This window comes from Plecotus auritus, assembly GCF_963455305.1.
Source record: "Plecotus auritus genome assembly, chromosome: 4".
Lineage (NCBI taxonomy): Eukaryota > Metazoa > Chordata > Mammalia > Chiroptera > Vespertilionidae > Plecotus > Plecotus auritus.
In genome coordinates this window covers 182476168-182497688 of record NC_137775.1, presented here as the reverse complement: position 1 = coordinate 182497688, position 21521 = coordinate 182476168, and the positions used below count along the sequence as shown (strand labels likewise).

Sequence of the window (21521 nt, the reverse complement as noted above, 5' to 3'; positions counted from 1 at the left end):
ACCATATCTGAACCAATATCTGGATCATTTCTGGCATTTCAAAGATGTTTGGGGCCATCTGTTCTCTACAAAGATCTGCACCCCAGCAAAAGCAACCCTAGCACATTCCGGCATGTCTCTACCCCACACTCACAAGGGTCCTATCATTTTACAGACTTTACCGGCCTATTCACCAGCCAAAATACACTTTGCCAAAGGGGGAAAAACTATAAAACTCCAAATTCTTTTAAATGTGTCTGGTGCCATTAAGAATGTTTATTACTCTACAAGAATTTTATGTTGATCTTTACCAAAAGCACAACATACTTGGCAACTAGATTACTAGATTTCCTGCTAAATGTGAATGTATCTGTTTTATGGAATTTATTCTTTTATAATTTATATGAGCTAAGCATTGTGTGGTGGAGTGTTAGTCATGATAAGGAAACAAAGTTGTTCCCAAAGCTAGAAGAGGGCACTTACTAGACAATCTAGTTTCATTCTTTCTTTTATAAGATGGGAAAGTGGGCCCAGTTAGGTCAAGGGGCCTATTTAAAGTCCCAGAGCTTCTGAGCAGTACAGGCAGAACCGCCAGTCCCAACTTCCCATCTTTTAATTAGTGGCATTGTACTCCCTCATTGAAATAGGATTCCCTGATCAAGGATTGCCTTTACATCCAAAATCCAAGATCAAATTTGCTATTTATATGATATTCTCATCCAACCAAAGGTAAAACATCCATAGAGTTTGCATAAACATTAACTAAATCCTCATAAGAAAAATATAAAAAATGGTAGTACAAAAAATCCATTTGGTCTAATATAATTGAAAAGCACATGAGAAAACCATTGAACCAATGATCTTTTGACTCCCCAAATGTCCAATTATATGAATACATGGTATATGCAATGGGTACCATGGCCCACCTGCAAATCCTAAAACAGTCCTCTCCTAACTCAGAACCTACTTGTCAATCAGTTCATAGAGAGTTATTTACACTTCGTGAGACATATAGTACTTAAGAATATGAAAGCTACACATAATCAGAAATGCCCACTGGGACACTGTCAGATTACTTGAACATGCTCAGTCTTCCAAAGAGCAAAGTGTACTCCCGCTTCCAAAGGGCCAGTTCTATTTTATCAAGTTAATTTCTCTGGACACGCTCACCTTGCAGAGCACTGCACACAGGAATCAGTTTTCCATGTTAATATCCCTTTTGGAATTCTTCAAGGAATGGCTACACTTAGTCCTGGGACTCTCTCTAAGCACCACACCATGAGCCATGTAAACCTATAGTGGTAAGCCAGCTGGGCATTCATGCTTCTGTCCCTGACAACAGAAGTTACCCAGCCAAACCCCATAGAGGATCTATGACAAGTACAGAAAGGTATAGTTAATTATTGCATTTTTTTATTATGGGAAATACTAGTATATGTCCTCAACCCTCAATGTTTAGTTATATGGCACCTTATCCAAGGCTTAGCCCTAGGAATATGCTTAATATTGATGTAAGCTAAAGCCCTGTGTTTCAGGTCTTTCGCAAAGTAACCCCCCCCCCCAAATAATAATAATGCCAGAATAGAAGACAGTAGATTGCATTTTCCCATAGACTTGTGTCTGGCAAGATCATTGTCTGTGTTTCTTGCACTGGACTTATTTTACATCTTTTACTATTGTGCTATTGTTTTTGTAGTTATATCTCCAACAAAGCCACTTTTAGCAAAGTGTGCATAAAAGAACAATTTCTTGATAAGTTTAGTGCACAGATGGAAGTGACACATGGTCTATATGTAGAACTAAGCTCCCAAAGTAGCTCCCAAGGTGTGGGTGGCCTGGCTTCTAGTTCTGGCTCTTGTTATTATCATTATGACCCAGGGCAAGTTATTTCCTCTCTGAACCTCGCTTTACTCAACTGTAAAATAGGCATGGTCAACAGAATTATAAAGTTGTTGATATTCACATAGGAGTTGAGCCTGGAAGTCAGGTCTCTCTGGCTTCTTTTGTGGGGGGACCCCTCTCTTTGACTGGCTTCCACTTCCCAAGCATTCCCAAGCCCCCTACACTGTTCTTTGCCTACTGGGTATGCAAACACATCCTGGAGCTCAGATAATCTAGAACTCCTATTAAACTCAGCTCTTAGACTAAAACAAACCAAAAGAAAAAAAATAAATGTGAGACAGAAAAAAAGCATGGAATGAGGGTACTGTTGCTGGGACTGACTTGTGATCAGCTGGCTAACTCTTTCCTATATAGGTAAAGGAATTGGGGCTTAGAAAAGTTGAGTACTTGGCCAAGGTTGTAAACCTTTTTAAATGGCAGAGCCCAGACTATCCTAAATCCATGACATCTGAACCCTTGGCTAATATTTTTCTAAGATTCTGCTCTGGCCTGTCAATGGTTTGGCTCTGAGCAAGCTGTTGTTTTCCATGTTTATTTTTTCAATATGCTGCACAAAAGAATAAGTATCGAGAATTATGAAAGACATAAACTAAATAATCATGGTCTTCTAGAAGCAGATCCTCTTCCCCTCTTCTGTGCTTATCGGTTCTAAAAATGGGGGGGGGGGAATGCACAGAAATACTTGTATGGAAGATTCTGGAAATTTGCATGTTCATAAGATAAAATCTTCCTCCAAGAGGAGGTCATAGGCAAAATCACATATCCACAGAATAAGCCTGGAAGTCATACTTCATTCGGGTACGGTATGGGGTCTTCCTAAAAACCAAGAAGCGAAATGTGGAGCAGAAAGGGCAGTCACTCTCTGAGGTGACTTTGGTTTTCTTAAAAATGAGGGAATTTGGCCAGAAGATCTCCCAGATACAGACCCAATCTCTGTATTCAAGTGCTCATGACAATCCCCAATCTCCCTTCCTTGAGGGCTAACTACCATATATTTCTCCTGAAGGACTGAAGTATCTGCTGGCAACTCTGAGTGTCCACCTCTGCCCTTGACCGCCCTGCAGATGTGTGAAAGCACAGGCACACTTCAAACTGTAACGACACACTGAGCATTAGCCAACTCATGTGCGTAGATGATTCTCCCAAATGGTCAGACATGCTGATGTACTTTCCATGGCACTGGGCTTTCCATGGGCAGGCGCACAGGGAAAACATCTGCTTTGGAGTCCAACAGACCTACTTTCAAAACTCTGCTCATCTCCCTGGCTGAATGACTGCGGACAAGTCACTTCTCTTCTTTGGGCCATAAAACTGGAGCATATAATGGCTACCTCTCTGAGCTCTTGGGAGAATTATAGGAAACAACATGCAAAGCTAGATGGGTGCCTGGCACAAAGTAGATGTTGGATAAAGGTTAGTTTCCTTCCTTCCCTTCAGTATCAGCCTGCTAATCAAGGGTTTTTTCTAATAAAAAGCTTGAGCCATTGAGGAGTGACCTCCAATTCTCTCTCCCAAAGAGACTAGCTGTTATGGACTGAATGTTCGGAGGTGGGAGCCTTTGGGAGGTAATTAGGTTTAGATGAGGTCATGAGAGTGAAGCCCCTATAATGGGATTAGTGTCCTTATAAGACCAGGAAGAGACACCAAAGCTCACATATTCTCCTTCCCTTTCTCTTACACACACACTCACACACACACACCCCCACACACATCAGGTGAATACACAAGGAGATGGCAGCCCTCTACAAGGAAAGAAGAGGGCCCTCACCAAGCACTGAATCTCCTGGTACCTTGACCTTGGACTTTCAAGATTTCAGAACTGTGAGAAACAAATGTCTGTTGTTAAAGCAACTGGGTCTATGGTATTTTGCTATGGAAGTCTGAGCTGACTAAGATGCCAGCCTTGCTGTGTTCCAGGTGAGGAGCTGAGACATGAAGACACCAGCCTTACCTGAGGAATCAGAGGCAAAGCCATATTCAGAGAGGAGAGCAGGGGTACTTTTCTGCTTCTTGGAATACATGTCTATGTGCTCTGCTGTTCTGGCGCTGTCCCCTTCATCTGGCCACAATACCATGTGGTATTACAACTTTTGAATGTTAAGAAACCTTATATTTCCTCAAGTATCAGTACTTAATGTTTTGTTCCACACATAAAACTCTGTGAATGGAAGGCTGCTGGCCCCCTTGTCAGAGGTAATTTCTCAAGGCTCTGCATGGGATTTAACGGGAGCCATATGGTTAAGTCCATCAACCCTCCCAGAAAGCATCCCCCTGAAGGGCCCTCGTAAATGTTCTCAGTGCTGTGAAAGATCCAGCAACTTTCTAACAATAAAGCAACGTTCATAGTCATGATATTCCACAAAACATAAAGCAGGAAATAATGGCTTCTGGTCTGAATTACTCAAAGAGGGCTTCAAGCTGCCCTGGGGAAGGGCCTTGGGCCAGTGATGACCTGGGACCTGCTGGCCTGTTGCCTCCACATGAAGAAGACTGGCCTGGATGTCACTTGCGTTAGCTTGTGGTATGCAGTGGCCACAAGCTGTCTTGTGGTGGACAGTCTTCATCATGCTCTGTTGGTTTGTGGAATTTAAGAAAACTTTCAATATTGGATTTGTACACCTATGCATTTACAGAGCAAGTACACTCTTAAACTCTAAACTGCTTATTATTTAAATCTTCTTTAAGCCAGGCCTTTCTGTGATGGCATTATTTACTGACCTCTCTCCATTCTTTTGGGTTTCCTTTTTCAGAGCAACAATGACAAAAAAACCCTTGAGTCAATTTACATCCTCATCTCGATGGACTGCTCAAGCACAACACCAATTCATACAACAAGGCCACATGACTCCTCAGATAGGAGAGGTTCCCTTGCTTTTAACACCAACAAGTTCTAAGATGCAATAAGATTTTCATTATTATTATCATCATCATTATTTTCCTCGGTCATGTCCATTGAGCTACTTTGTATGGCACATAGTGTCAGGGATTGCAAAGAGAAAAGAGAGAAAGAAGCACAGAAAGGGTGAGAGAAGGTACAATTTATGATGTGTCAACTCCTTTTTATTGTTTTCATAAAAATATTTTATATAAATATTCTACAATATTTATATAAATTTCTGGCTAAGTTCGATCTAGAATGCCTAGCTACAGCACCATACAAATAAAGTTTATGGCCAAGTAGCCAATATGCCCACATATCACATGGACATGTTTATTTTAGGACTAATTGATATAAAATCAGGGAGAGGTCACATATGTTCGCTGTTGAACATATTTTGAATTTTCTAGTATATTTACTAGAATATTTCACAATGGACCAGATATCTTCTTTCCAAATATCAATATTGGTAGGAACATCTGTGTATTCTGATGTTAGATGTATCACACTTCCACTGTAAACAATTACTGTCAAATAATATTCAACAATAATCTAACCAGCTTATCTATTTTTTCAATCTGTACAGAGAATTAACATTTTAGAACATTTTAAATACAGGAAGAAAATTGATGGAATATTTTGGCAGTGTCTCCCATAACCTGTCAGAACTCGGCACTTATACCCATTCTTGCTGAACTCCACACTCCATATTATCTTCATTGTTCTCCTGAAGAATGACTGATCATGAATTACTATCATTTACTCCAAAAGAGAAATAGATTTCTTCAGGGAAGCTGGGATCTATCAAGATCATAGCCACCTACTCAATGGAGCATTGGCTCCTACAGAAATGTCTCATGTGAGAGAAGACAGAGAGAGAGATAGACAGAGACAAACAGAGAGACAGAGAAAGAAAGAATTTGCACTACCACTACCTGCTCCTCTACCATTTTCCCCAGGCTTTGCTGGCTTGATCCTGAATTAATGAGCCTATTACATGATATCTAATAAAAATGACTAGAGTAGAGATCTTGGAATCTGCCAAATATTTGGTCCAAGGATGAATCAATTTCATCTATATTTAACACATGCTTGTTTTCTGTCTTACTTGTCTCCCCCACAGCCCATGCCTCACTCTTTTTTCCCATCTTGAAAACTTATCTCCTAAAATGCTGCCATCAATCAGCCAAAGACACTCATCCCGACAGAGTGTCTGCCAGTTTGACAATGCACAAGTAGTCACTAGTTTGGGGATACCTCCCACACTCTCTAGTGCTGTGTGTTTTTCTAGCTGGCCTAACCACACAAGGGCAATTTGGGATATTTATACTTACCTCCAGTTTCTATTGGGATAACAGCACCACTTCGACAGAACTGGAAAAAGGGCACGGCAGAGCGTGGAAGGGGATGGAATGAAAGTTGCCATGTTGCTTGTCTATCTACTGTTAACCTTATTTCTTCAGATTTTTGCGTTTCCACCCATTTTGGAACAATGTAGCTCAGTGCCTACTCAGAAAGTATGAAAATCAACTGCTTACTAGGATGCACACTTTGTCTCCCAAATCCATGAGAACTAACACTGCTCCCATTTCCCAGTCCTTCATGTCAGTACCACTCTCAATATAGCCAAGCCTCTAAACTTAAACACAGCCTGAGAGGAGGAGGCAGAAAGGAGAGCAAAAGTGGGGTTAGCAGCAGAAGCTGAGCACTGGTAGAAGGGGAGGAAAGAGGCAGGGTGGGAGACAGGCAGCCCCTTCCTCTGCACAAAGTCCCAGTCGTGAACACACCCACTGGCCACAGCAAAAGGGCACTGTGCATGGGCACAGGTGGGTCCCAGCCCCTCTGGCTGGATGCAGCTTAAGCGCAGAGCCTGAATGAAGACTTTCATTGCTGTTTGCTGTTTTTGTTGGCCAGTTGCCATGGCAAACATTTGCAGGTGGCTTGGCCAGATTTTGACACTTAAATATTTGAGGTTGTGATAAAAATCAGAATATTACTACAATATGGTTCTGTGCAGCCTCAAAAAAAAACAAAAAAAACTATCTGCAATTTCAAATGCTCATTTAAAGACACAGTCTCCAGAGGGAACTCATGTTTTAAAATAAGTACTCATTTCCTCTTTGCTGAGAGAAATAAAAGAGTCAACCATCCCCAAATGTTACCACCTAGAGTTTCATTCTGAATCCACTGTGAAATGGGTTGGCTTGTTTCTTGCTGAGCCCCCATGATCATCTGGGCAAGGTTTTGGATGGGTCACACGGAGAAAATGGAAATGACAGGATGTGTGGGTTGAAATCAACATGGTAAGCACAACAGGGAAGGATCCGAAGAAAAGAAACAACCTCCCTCAAGTCTGGCAATGAGACAGAGTTCTAAAAGTGACAATTATCTCCTGGAACACACCAGATATACAACACCCCAGGACTGGGAATAAATGGGAAACGGAGTGGGTCAGGAGGTCACAACTATCAAAGAAACACCCCCACCCATCCAAGCATAGTGACATGGCCTGGAAATGTCACCCAACTGTACAGCCTTGGGCCAGCTAGGTAAATTATTGACAAAGTCAACACCCATCCCAGAATTTAGGGCTAACCCTTAAAAGGCTGTTTCACAAAAACCGGCATTGTACTAACAATGGCAGAATACTAAGGGTCTCCAAGAGGGTAGCTGGGGACTGGTGCAGGGAGAGGCAGAACTCCAGGGGAGAAGGAATGCTGTAAAACTGCTAGTAAACTCCAGCACATTTTATGTTTTTTTCCCTTTGAAAGAAAAATAAAATAATTATAATTAGCTGGCTTAACTGTGAATTGTCTGCCTGCCCAAAGCCAAGCCACTAGAGTGAAGGAGTCCCTTGAGATTTTGACACTGTCTTTGACAACCCACCCTGCCCTCTTAGTATATTATAGGTTCTTGCTTTAGATAGCGGCAACATTTGCTTGCATAGTCATCTGAGAAGAAAAGAAGTCTTTAACAGAGACAGTTGCTAATTGAGTGCTGGCTTCTTCAAACAGAGGCAAACATTCAAATGGCTGGATTTATTTTCTATTTCTTGAATGAGAAACTAAATGGACCCACAGCAAACTCACAAAATTGTCATTGCCCACAACTCTCATTTGTTAAGGCAGGTCTCCACATGTCACAACCCATCCAGATAAGATGAGAAATGTGAGGCAAGGTACCCCTTCTAGAGCATTTGAAAGAGGAATAAGCCAGTGGTGTCTCCAGTGCTTGCTGTGGTCTGTTAATTCTTACACGCATTGGAAACAAGGGGGTAAAGACACACTGACAAATTGTGGGACAACTTCTAATTTTTTTACATTACCATATCCAATATTCAACTGAATGTTCAAACTTCACTCTGATGTATATCCCAAACACAGCAGGCTCCCTTTGCTGTTTTAAACTCTGGGAACATAGAGCAACCAGTTTTCAGCATCCAACAATATAAATTTATCACAGTTCTTTGGCTTAAGTTATTATCTTCTTTTCCTAAGAACTTGAATGCTCTTAAATATTTTATTTCCTCTTCACTCTACTCTTGCGAGGATAGAAAAAAGAGATACCATCCTCATTCTGGAGATAAGGAAGCTGAGATTCTGCATTTCTAAGAAGCTCCTGGCTAATGCGCAGGCTGCTGGTCCTCAGACCCCACTCTGAGTAGCAAGGGAATAGAGCTCTCACATGATACTTAGACGTGAGAAGCTCTTTCCATCCCATAATACAAAGTGTCCGGGACCATCCTACCAATGCCTTGGTATTATCTTTTTTATGTCAATGAGAGGGAGAGGACCTGCTTTCTTTGTTCTGTCTACTCCAGGATTGACTATGGACCAATACAGAGAGAAGGGAGAAACTTCTTTCTACCATCCTCAAGTATTTGTCTTGAGAACTATGCTGTGGACTCCATAACATCCACAGAGTTTCCTGTAGTCATCTTACAATTCATAAATCTTGTTTGAAGGAACAGTGATACAGAATGACTTGCTCCCCCACCCCTACCCCAAAGTCAGAGTCAAACAGCATCCACCAAACAGAGACCCTCGTCTCCCTTCTCCTATCAAAAACAACACTATGAGCTCTAGGCAATATCACATCAGCCAGGAAAACCAACTTCTGTCTCATCCAATCCGGGCACTAGAAACAAGAAGAAAATCCAGAACCTTCCCTGAGCTCCAGCCAGGCCCCAGAGACAACAAGGAGGTCTCCTTACCCGATCTGGCGGTTGGTGGAAGGTGCTTGTGTGATGACAGAGCTGGACTGGGGTGACGGCATGGCTTGCTGAATCACAACACTGGTGTCATGGTTGGGCATCCGTGTGCTGCCAAGCTGGTGAGCTCCAGGCCCCGCCATGGCCCCACCAACTGTATTATGCATCGAGATATTCTGCCCAGAGAAGACAGAGGGGAAAGGTCAGAGGAAGCCAATGTTTTATCCTACTTTCAAGCTCTCGAAGACCAAAATTGGGAATCTGGTTATGTCAACTAAATAGAGAGTTATGGCTTCTGGCAAGACATGGGTCCATTCATCTTGTTATAACTTACAACTATGAGAAGATGAAAAATAACTATTTGCCCTAAGAGTAAAGCACGTAAGAAAATACCTTGAAGTTCACTAATCACACTGCCGCCATCCTGATGTGAGGTTTACATCAGGGACGTTTAGTGACTCAGTGTGATATATACTGCATTTGAAAATGATTTCTGTGGTATGTGCTTAATACTGTGATTTAGTGAAGAGCCCTTTGGCATTCTGCTTTGAATGACAAGCACACTGGGTTATTTTTTTTTTCTTTTTCAGTCAACCACTATATTTTCCCCAGGAAATGCTACTTTTCCAAATTGTAATCTGGGTACTCATTACCCAAGCCTCAAAACTGGGGAGGATGGATGATTGGAACAGACAATAGGTGTCTGGGATCCAATAAAACAAGAGCAAGAGTTGCAACGTCTGCTGTATTTCCATAAAATCAATTCATAACAATGTTATGGAATCACAGAATACAGAATGAGTGACTGTCTGTTTGCTTATTCATTATCTTTCCCTCTAGAATGTAGAATGTTTGTGTTCAAAATGCTATCCCTATGTTTGGAACATAGTAGGCATTCAGTAAATAACATATTGCATGAACAAACTAGTGAAAGAAAAAATGAGACTAAGTCACTTAAGGGTTCTAATACTTCTTTCTGATGACTTGAATAAAGGTTTCATTTAAAATTCAAAAGTAAGGTAAAAAATTAGCTTTAAAGACAGCTCTTTCAGAAAAGAAGGTCACTGGGACAAGAGAGGATACATATTGAAGCTAGGGAAGGCTGAGCAACATGGTGGGACTAAAATATGAAACATTCAGAACCTAGAAAAGAAAGAGTAAGTACAGGGCAAAGCAAATTAAGTTATGGCCTCTGTAACCACCAGGTACAGAACTTCAGCCTAGAGAGGAGGGAAATTCGAGAGGTCATTTGGACAATGGGTTGAGGATGGCAGGAAAGAAATGAAGTGTCACTAGCAATTTACTGGAGGAAAAAATATATATATCTGTCTGCGCTTTGGGGTTAGCGAAGAAAAAAAGTAAATGTTACCCAAGAGAACTAGAAGTCGTTCTTTGAAGTTCTTCTGCAAAGAACAGGATTTCCTGCACTATGTGTTAAATGATGGTGATAACATACATGGTACTTGGTGTGGCTGTGTCCATCACATTGCACCTTTCCCATGTTTCTGATTTCTAACTCCTGACCACACAGTTTGTTAGGAGTCCAGATGGAAACTGGGCACCTGGCTTAGACTGTGAGCGACTGTTTTGTCATGGGTTCCCAAAGGCATGAACAGGCTTATACATACACACACAGTCCAAAGCTCCTCTTATATACTGGGAAGCTTTTCTGATGTGGGAAAATATTGTGGTTGGGTAAAGTAACATGAAAGGAAGTGGTGATTTCTATTGGGGTGGCACTGCAGGGACGAGCTTGAGTTCTTTTTATAGGATCTAGAGACATAGGGAATTAAACTTAAAATAATGAAAATAAAAATAATTGTGTTATTTCCTTTGAAAGTGAATCTTAACAAACTTACTTTCCTGAGTCTTAATGAGATCTTGATGAAGTAAACAATTACAAGTATTATTTTTTCCATTGTTTGGATCCTTAAAGATACGAAAGAGTTTTCATCTTGCCCGCTGTCACCTACTTTGTCAATAATATAATCCCTGACTCTGTTTTTAGAAGCAGCATGATTAAACTTTTAAAATAATAATATTTAAATTCACAAACAAGAATATAAAATCTATGACCTCTTTTTGAGTTACATTTGACCTATCTTTTCTATTGCCCCCACAGTCAGTCCCCAAATATTACAAATTCAACTTAAGCATCCTATATCTCTTTCTGTCTTTCCATCTATCCTTCCACCAGCTTACACCCAACCAGCACCATATCCTTTCCTGGACTAGACAGTGGTCTCCTAGTTTGTCTCCTGTCACTCACTTTAGCTTCCCTTCCTCCTCTTTCCCATATTATAACCACAGGGATCTTCTCAAAAGGCAAAACTGATCATATCTCTACAATTCCCCCTACAACCCCTAATCCTAGCTTCTTGAATGGTTGGCTTCCTATGGCTTAGAAAACACTGACAGCACTCTTTGGATGACCTTCAAGGTCTGTATGGGATCCTTCTACCTCCACAGCCTGCCTTACACCACCGTCACTCTTGCCCCTGTGATTTATTCCACCATACTGAAATGTTCCTGCCTTTAAACTGACAATGCTCCATCTCAGCACAGGGCCCTGCAATCAGCTCTTTTCTGTTGCCTCTGCTCTTCCGCTGACCACACCTTCAAATGCTAGATCAAGCATCTCATGAGGAAGCTGACCTCTCCAATGATGGGCATCATCTTCCTTTCTTTTGTAGTATTTTTCACAATATTACAATTATTTTTTTATTATTTGATTAACATGTTTCTTCCTCTAGAACATGGGTGGGGAACCTTTATTCTGCCAAGGACCATTTCGGTATCTATAACATCATTTTCAGGCCATACAAAATTATCAACTTAAAAATTAGCCCGCTATATTTAGTCAAACATTTAATTAACTCATCCCTAATGCCTTGGCAGGGCCAGACCAAATGATTTGGTGGGACTTACACAGCGTGTGGGCCGGATGTTCACCACCCCTGCTCTAGAATATAAGCACACTGAGAGAAGGGACTAAATCTGATTCTATTCCCACTGTGTCTCTATTGCATAAGTCAGTGGCATATAATAGGTGCTCAATGAATGTTGAGTAAATAAGAAAAACATAAAGTACCATTCCTAAAACATTCAGTATGATAAAATCTTATCTTTTGTCCCCTATACAATTTTTCAGAGTGATAACTTCTTATCTATTTACCTCAAAATCTCTAAGTATACTCACAATAATACAGTTTTAGATGTTAAGGTACTTGTACTTGGGCTAAAGAAATAGAGAGGATCAGGATTAAGAAAAAAGCTACAAGCATGGCATGTAGATTGGAAAGTAAAGCCTTTGGTAAAATATTAAATGAACCTTTGGAGGAAAATACAAAGTAGTGAGCTTCAAATCTGAGAACTTTGGCTCACATGATGGCAACAACCATTCTTTTTTTCTACCATGAAAACTAAGAAAAACTGACTTGTGCTGCAGCCCAAATACATGGGTTTCATATCTTCAGAGTAAAGCATGTTAAATGAGAGAAATAAGTAAGTTCCTCCAACCCATGCCAAAACCAGTTTAAGAATCTTCTCTGAGAATCATTTTTTAAAAAAATACAAAGGACTATCTAGGAAAATACATTCCCCCTTCCCCACCAAAATCATCTCTTTGTCTCTGTGATCCCCACCAGAGATAGAAAAGGCATCTGAAAGTTATAATCTAATTCTTCAATAATATGCTTTCTCCCCCACACATATCAGCACATTCTCCAGCCTCCTTCCCCACATACAGAGGGTAATTTCAAAACATAGTGGAAAAAGAAACAATTAGACAAGCATTATTATTTCATATTAGGAGGAGATAGTCTTTTTTTCTTCAAGCATTACGTAGTAACTCAAACATGAAATTACTTTCTGAGTTCACATTTTCCCAATTATTGGTTCAAAACCTGTCTTCATTGATAAAAGAATGGCATTTTAACCTCCAGATAAATTAAATATCCAATTTCAAAAATACAAAGAGTGACTCTATCTTGCTGAGCTATTTCTCTGGTAGAGGTGCATAGATTTGGAGCTGGTGAAACAATGTCACAGAAGCAGTGGACGTATGTCAATATGCTCAGAAGGATTGGGGGTGTTCCCTGAAGTTCAGCCTTTGGCCTTTTCTTGTTTAACGTATTTATTAACAACTTGGATGAAGATGTAAAAATTGTGCTTGTCAACTCTGCAGCTGACACGTGTAGGGAGGCATAGCTATGTTCTGCATAGTAGATTCGGGTTTTACTGAGCCAACTGTGTGATCTGGCCTCCAAAAAATGCTAACATAAATCTAGGTTGTTGTAAGAGAAGTGCAAAGTCCAGATCAAGGGAAGTAATTACACCCCTGTAGAGCACGTTGAACTGACCACATTTGGCGACCACATTTTAAGGGGGAAATTGACAAATAGGATGGAATGAAAGCCACGACAACATCCGAAATGTATCACAGGAAGAACAGTAGAAGAATCAGGGAATATTTAGTCTGGAGAAGAGAAGACTTAGAGGGTCATGAGAACTGTCTTCAAATATTTGTGGGATTAGATATAGTATCTGTTGCTCCAGTAGCCATGATTTCAAAAAATGATGATAAAAACCAACAATAACTACAATGTGAGTACCTATTTTGAGGCAACCACTATGGGAGATGCTTTATAAACTGCACTTCTAATCCTCACAATGACCCTATAAAGTAGGCATTATTCTCCTCATTTTAAGATGAAAAAAGGAGTGAACTCTGCACCATGACGCAGGCCATGCCATTCACCACCTCTGGCTGCCCTCACTCCTTCTGGATTGATAATTTAAGAATATGAATTTGACCTTTTGTTAGGATACATTTACCATGAGTAGAGATATCCAAAAACAAAACAAGCTGCCTTGTAAAGTACTGAGCTTCTGGTATCAAAGTTAAGTCAGTAGAGACCAGTGGTCATCTGTCAAGGATGTCATCAAGATGATTCTTGTACCAGGTGGTAGATGGCACTAGATAACCTCCAAGGTCTCTTCCATTGCTAAGATTCTGTCATTTATGATACATGGTTCACACTTTGGCTCAAATGATTAGTAATATGTGATAATGTTGAAAATATATTGGCTTAGGTATTAGGTCTCTTCTAGTCCAGTCTCTCTAACCCTCCTTGTAGCCATATAACCTGGGCAAATCATTCAACTTCCCTGGGTTCTATAGCCTCACTGATAAAAGCAGGGGGTTGGACCACATGCTATTCCTGATCTTTTCCAGCTCTGATACTCCATAAGTCTCTTTCTATGTTACATTTTATGAGACACTAAATATCCAAACAGACTTTTTAGACTCTGATTCATGAGCCTAGAAGCACTGATTTTTTTTCTCTATAACTATAAGCTTTTGCAGAAATTAGCCTTCTGAAAATTATAGCTTTCTGCCAGACCCAAGGGATCAGGATTCAAGAAATGCATCTACCAAAAGGTAAAATTTCTCAAGCATCGAAGATGAAAGCTCCACAGACAAACTGTCTTCACCAAATTTTTCCCTATTTGGTTCAAATTTCTCCACATGTCCTTGGAATTCTTCCCTTCATGTCCCTTGCTCTCCATTCACTGTTGTTCTGAGACATAAATGGTGTGAATGAGATGAGAACCAGGAAAATAATGAGTCTTGATTGCATACTCAGTGAGCTTGAGGTAGAGTGGTAATTGTCTTCCTGCATGCATGGACTTGGAATACAATATGCAAAAAAAACAACCTGATGCATATGAATATATATCCGTGTTCTTACAAATAACTATAATTTCAGGGTGTGGTAATGAAGGATGAAGGGAAGTGGCCCACAAATAAAAGCGAAGGTTGGAGCATACAGGCAAAATTATGTTGATTCCCATAAGGTCCCAAAATGTTATCTTCAAATCTATAGTCTGTCCAACTGCCAAGGTGTGGAGACTTTATGGGTTTCTCTATAAAGAGCCAGGGTCATCCTGACACGCGTTTACAAGTTGAGTTGTGCAATCTTGAAATTGTCTGCATCTTAATGATGCCTGGGCAGTTATGAAGACTTTCAGAACTTCTCAGATGTAAACATCCATGAACTGCATCCAAAAGATGTCTGAGACATTCACAGAATAACAAAGGTTCTAACCTTCTGGGTTCTACTATGCTCTCTGGAGGTATAGAAGCTATTCTAGAGGGTCTTGACTCTTTTCTAGAGTCTCAGGAGGTAGAATACTAGTATGGGTATTTTGAATCCTACTGAGGGTGGTCTGCTCCATGACAGAGGGGACAGTGAGGTACTAAGGAGACACAGCAGGTAGGGTGAGGAGATCAGGGGCTATCCAGGCTACCTCTCTCTCCAGAGAATTCTCCTTAGTGTAGTCACACAGTGGAAGATGGACAAAATATCACATAATCTCACTCACATGTGGGATATAATGATCAACATAATTTGATGAACAAAAATAAATCAAGAGACAAATGGCAAGAGAGGTGTGTGTGGGGGTGTTAGAGAGCAATCAAAGGACTTGTATGCATGCATATTAGCATAACCAATGGACACAGATACTGGGGCGGTGGGGTCTTGCCCGGGGTGGGAATGGCTATGGGGGGGGGGGGTCAATTGGTGTAAAGGGAGACATATGTAAAACTTTAGACAATAAAAAAAGATGGACAAAATAGATAAGAAATCATCTCAGACAACCTCTGCAAGAGGGAATGGGAGAGTAGAGCCCAGGGCATTGTCGAAACTCCAGCTTTGACATGCACATTTAAATTCTGTTCTTTTGGAGTTTGCTACTTATTCCAGGAAAATTCTAAGAGGGCCCAAGGTACAGAAACAAAACATGAGCTCTGAAATCAGGATCAAGTTCACATAAGCTCCATATCATCTGAGGGGTGTTATTCTCTAAGCCATACCTTCCTTATCGTTAAAGTGGTCAGGGTTGCAGTGAGCATCACATGAGATAACAGATATTCCAGCATAGTGCCTGACAGCAAATGTATACTTTTCTTTTTAGTAAAGTTCATAATGTGAAGCTCAGAACGTAATGGTTCATTCTGGGTGGCTACTCCCCATGACTGATATTAATAGAAATATTATTAATAATAGTTAACACTCAAACATTATTATAATATGTCAGAAAATTTAATATTTATCATCAGTTTAGGAGGTAGGTATATTTATTATCCCCATTACACAGATGTGAAAACTGAGGAACAGACAGGTTAAGTGACTTGTTCAAAGTCACACAGTCAATAAGTGGAGGAGCTCAGAGCCCAGGCTCTTACCTACCTGGTAAAAAAATATTTGTACTTGATATCCTTTCTACGAACATTAAAAGAAATTATTAATTGATGCTGGCATGTGATCCCGAGAACTACAATATACTGTCATACCACAAATTTAGATCAATATTATCACCACCACCTTCACACACCTAGAAAAACCTGGGAATACACTATGAATTCATTTCAAAGTGATTGATTAGTGACTCTAGTCTTAAGATCATGCTGCCATTCTGGGTAGGTGGCTAAGTTGGTTGGAGTGTTGTCCCATACACCAAAAAGTTTTTGAGTTTAATTCACTATCAGGGCACATGTCCAAGTTTTGGGTTGGATCCCCAGTCAGAGGCATGTGGAAAGCAACCAATCGATGTTTCTCTCTTTCATTGATGTTTCTCTCTCTCTCTCTCTCTCTCTCTCTCTCTCTCTCTCTCTCTCTCTCTCTTTTGCTAAAATCAATAAAAATATCCTCAGGTGAGGATTAAAAAATATATATCATGTTGCCTACTACATAGGCATTTCTAGATTGGTTTACAATGAACAGGGCAGATTAAGATTAGGGAGGGAAAGCAGTAGTTCAAAGAGTGTTGAAGAATACTTCTATCAAACTGCTAAAAGAAACCAGATACCCTCACTTGCTCACTCACTGATGCTACTTCACTTTCCTTGGGAGTTCCAAGAGCTCAGGGAAAGCCTGAGAAAGATAATTTCTCTGATGTTTGGATCAAGTTTAATTTCCAAGACAAATTCCCTAGCAATGGGTAGAAAGGCAGCTGGCACACTGATGTGATTCTCAGTGGCCTTAGCCTACTCACCCATGAAGGAGGTGGAGGAGGCAGTCAGGGATGGAGGAGGAAGAGAGGGAGGCACCCTTCCCATCTCAACCCCTCACCCTGAATGGGGCTCTAAACTGGAGTCTGCAGAATACAGAGCAGCTACACTCTCCTCCAATCCCAGACCTCTGTCATCTTTTCTAATACTGGGTTTGAAGGCAACAGAGCCCCAGAACCATCCCTGTAAGCGTTTTATAGCTATTCATTTAATGCTGTAGTAAAATGCTCAAAATAATAAATGTCTTCTCAGGTGCCACCCTTGACTGTGAGAAACAATTTTCAGGTGTCTCTCAAAGATCCTGCTCCTTCACTTTCAGATTCTTAGTGCCTTGGACTGTCCATGTTTCTCCTCACATCTATCACTTTATTGTCTTGGTTGCTCTGCTAAATATAATCATATTAATTAAAAGGAAGGAAATGGTGCTGCTTCATTCAGGTTACTAGAATTACAGTTGGGCAAACTTCTGTGGTTTTTGTTTCTACAGATATCCTGGAAGCTAGAAACAAGTCTAACACCACTGAAAGTGATATTCTACTCAGTCACTGGTAAGGTCCTTCATTTCTCAAGAATTAAGAACCATATCGTTTCATTCACATGTGGGATATAAAACTGAAAGCAACAAAAGAACAAACAAGACAAATAAACAAGCAAAAACTCATAGACACAGACAATACTATGGTGTTACTAGAGGGAAAAGGGGATGAGGGGGAGGTAGTAAAGGATAAAGGAGGTCAAATATATGGTGACAGAAAAAGATTTGACTTTGGGTGGTAAACACACAATACAATATACAGATGATGTATTATAGAATTGTGCACTTGAAGAAACCTATATAATTTTAATAGCTGATGTCACCCAAAAAAATTTAATAAAAATAAAATAAATAAATGAGGGAAAAATTACTTTTTCCAACAAGATGTACATTCCATCATGCTACCAGTCTACTTAAAAGACTTCTGCTGGCTATTACCTCTTCTATATATGCCATCACATTGACTTTGGTCTTTCACAATCTGGTCCCAATCTTTCTCAAATCACCTCCTGGCAGCCCATCCTCGCTATCACCTTCACCCCTTACTGGTCACACACACAGACCTCAATGCTTTTTGACTATTCCACACCATTTCCATGTCTTTTTTCACCCTTGCAAATAATATTTCTTTTATGCAGTCAATCCATTCATCAAAATCCAGTTCTGATGTCCCCTCCTCTGTGGAGCCTTCCCCCACCCTTTCTGGTCCCCATAGTTATTTCCTGCTCTGAGCTCCCACAGGGCCTTGTCCATACCTCATTAGAGAGCATCACTTGTTTCCAGGAGTGATTCCTCCAGTAAATTTGGAGCAGGGAATATGCCATGTTCATGGGAGAACAGCCAGTGTCCTCTCATGATGGGTACTTCGCAGATATGCAATACATTCAACTATTCAGTGAATAAATGAATAACGTGTGATCTTGAACAAGTTTATAGGTTCTCTTTGCTTCAATTTTTTTATTTTTAAAACAGGAACAACCCTACCATGTAAGATTTTTATAATGATTATGTTAAGTAATATAAATACGGAGTTTAGTGCCATGTTGAACATATTAAATGCCCAATAAATGGTAATAGTCATTATTATAATTATCATTGCTATTATTATGATTACTGCCAAGACTAACACCATCTCTCCACTGGTAGAATTAATTAACCACTCCTTTGTCCTCCATCTTATCTCATACATACTTCTCTCACAGCTCCTGTAACACATTGGTGCATTTACTTATCTTTAAGATCAATCTTCCCTTTCTAACTGTGAACACTCTGACTACAGGAGCAGGGTCTGATTTCATATCATTGTCCTCAGGGCCTAATACAATGCCTGTCACATAGATGTTTGCTGAGTAAATATACAGTAAGTGTAACTAGTGCTGTGGAAAGAGAAAACAAAATTAATTGCTCACCTATAAAGCCTATGTTTAGAGGGAATATGAAAATTTAAGGAAGATGGAAATGAAAAAACAAATCTGAAAAATACCTTCACGCACACAGAGATTAGAAACAGAATGAGACATAGCATCTAGAGCTGATTAGACCATGGTCTGAAGGGCAAAGGACTAGTCAATAACTCTGTGTTTCTATCCAAGCTCCACCATGAAGCACGTGATCTTGTTTAATGTCCTTCATCTGTTGATTTTGTCTCATGATTTCCACATCTGTCTTTTCTTTGCTATCCCACAAGCTCCAGAGCTTTATCATCTCCTTTCCTGATCATACAATAGCTTTCTACTGCTCTCCAGGCTTCCATTGCTTCTGGTCCCTCCCAGACCACTCCAGACCAATTAATTGGTATAAATCAACACTATCCCAATGTCACTCAATTCTAACCCCACCCCGAAGTTCCCCTTTACTTACTAAAGCCCACTCTCAGCCTTGCCTCAAGTCTGTGTATTCAGCCCTATCTCTTACCCTCGTCCCTTGCCCAAACCCTCCACTCCAGCCACCCTTCTCTACTCACTATACAACTCATGAGTTCAAATTCTCACTTTCACATCTTTACAGGTACATTCCCTAGGCCTGGAATTTCTTCTCTTCGTCACTGCCTATCCTTTAGGCAATAAATTTGTTTATTGATGGATGGTGTTTATTCAAGTACAAAATAAGAATAGTATGCCCTTGCTTCCTTTGATCTAAAAAGTTAAGACACAGTAATGGCTTGGAAAAAAACTTCAGTCACATAACATTATCCTACAACCCTGCTGTCTCTCCTCGACCATCTCCTCACTCTTAGAAAGACTTCCCCTCTTAATTTCAGGTTCATCTTCTCAATATCACCCCCTACTATTTTCTACCTCAGCACCCCAATCCTTTCCTTTATAGTATGTGTCACATGGGGTAATTGTTATCATCATTACTTCCAGTACATCATCTTATAAATTCCAAGAAGAAAGGGACAGTGCCTGTCTTGTTTTCTATCACTATTGCCTAGCTCAGTGCCTGACACAGAACTGAATGATCGTTGATGGGATGGATAAAGAAATTACAATTTATGAGGTACTGATATGGGAATAAAGAATAGTCAATTTACAATTTCCTCTTGTCTAAGTTGGGCACATGGACATGTTAAGCCTGAGATACAAAGGGATGCCATTTGCTGATTTGAGTCCACATAAGTCATATCAACACACAGAGGCCAGAACACAGCTCAAAAGTCTCCTCAAATAGTCATATGTCTGGTCAGCTCAAACCAGAGGCACTGGTTGAAGTGCAGCAAGATGGAACTTCCTAAGTAACTAGAAAGGGAGACAGGAAAGCTAAAGCAAAATGATTAAAAACAAGCAAGGATCTGGGGCCTGAGGCCAGTGTGGGGAGGGAAGTGGATAGCCAATGGCATCAGCGCAATCACACCTCTGTGTTGCTTGGGGAAGAAAAGGGTCTTTAATATCAGGAAAGGGGTGCTAAGCATACAATGAAATGCTGAGAAGTCGCACTGAGAACCTGGTACAGTCATGCAGGAGGCAAATGGCCCATTCTAGAATTACTAAACAAATTTCTCTCCTGTCCTAACCAGAAAATGTAAAGTTACTTAAAATAAGAGTGCACAGAAAACTACCCCAGGGATGCTGAGGGCCTATTTTTTTTCCAGCATTTCAAATACTTACTTAATGACCAGAAATATAAACAGATCACTCTCTTAAAAGCTGCTAATGATATACCACAGATCTGAGAAGAGATTTTCTTGTGCCTTTCTCTCTCCCAAGCTCCCCCTTTCTCAGCTCTTCTCTCCTGGCCAAAAGAACTGGAAGCTAGGACTGGCCACAAAGATGAATTTGCTTGCAAACTTCCCTGCCTGGAGCGTTGGTTAGGCAACATTATGCTCTTAACATAAAATAGAAATGTGATCTTCAGGCAGAAGGGAAGTGTGCTACAAGATGGACTTCCTTCTCTGGAACAATAGAGAATGAGTGTGCGCGCCTCTCATTGCACTTCTGGCAGAACCCGTCAGGTGGCTCACCATGAATGGCCTTGCTTTGTAGATTGTTTAGCACTTCACAGACATAAGTTACTGCTCTGCTGTTCTAACGATCGATATGAATTAAGCAGCATATTTCTATCCTGGGAAGTGGCTGTTTTACTGGAGGACAAGGACCCTTGAATGGCCATTGCTTCCAAGCAAACTGAATCATCGCTCCCAGTGTTTGTTCAGTCTGAGAGCAAAAACCAAATTACATCATGTAACAGAGCAAATCGATGAGAGAGTTCGTCTGTCTTATTTGATGACATCCTAGTATAAAGAGATAGCATTTTCACTTGACCATAACAAACCAAACAGCACTTGTCACATAGCACAAGGGACACCTGCCAAAAAATGGACAGGACAATATCCAAAGAAGCTTCTAGAAATCCTGTCTGAATATTAAGAGCACATTTAATTTTTTTTCCCTAGGAGTAACGGGTTTTCTGGATCATTATGGGTCCAAAAAAGTGCAGTGGG

General features: G+C 40.4%; 1 protein-coding gene across 2 annotated transcripts in view; it reads right to left on the bottom strand.

The window, feature by feature from the left end:
* CREB5 (cAMP responsive element binding protein 5) overlaps nucleotides 1-21521 on the bottom strand; it is a 392673-nt gene that overhangs the window by 237310 nt on the left and 133842 nt on the right. For both annotated transcript variants that reach the window (XM_080664373.1, XM_080664374.1), the window contains exon 5: nucleotides 8973-9145. In XM_080664373.1, coding sequence (XP_080520499.1) covers nucleotides 8973-9145 — 173 coding nt within the window. The remainder of the gene's footprint in view (nucleotides 1-8972; nucleotides 9146-21521) is intronic.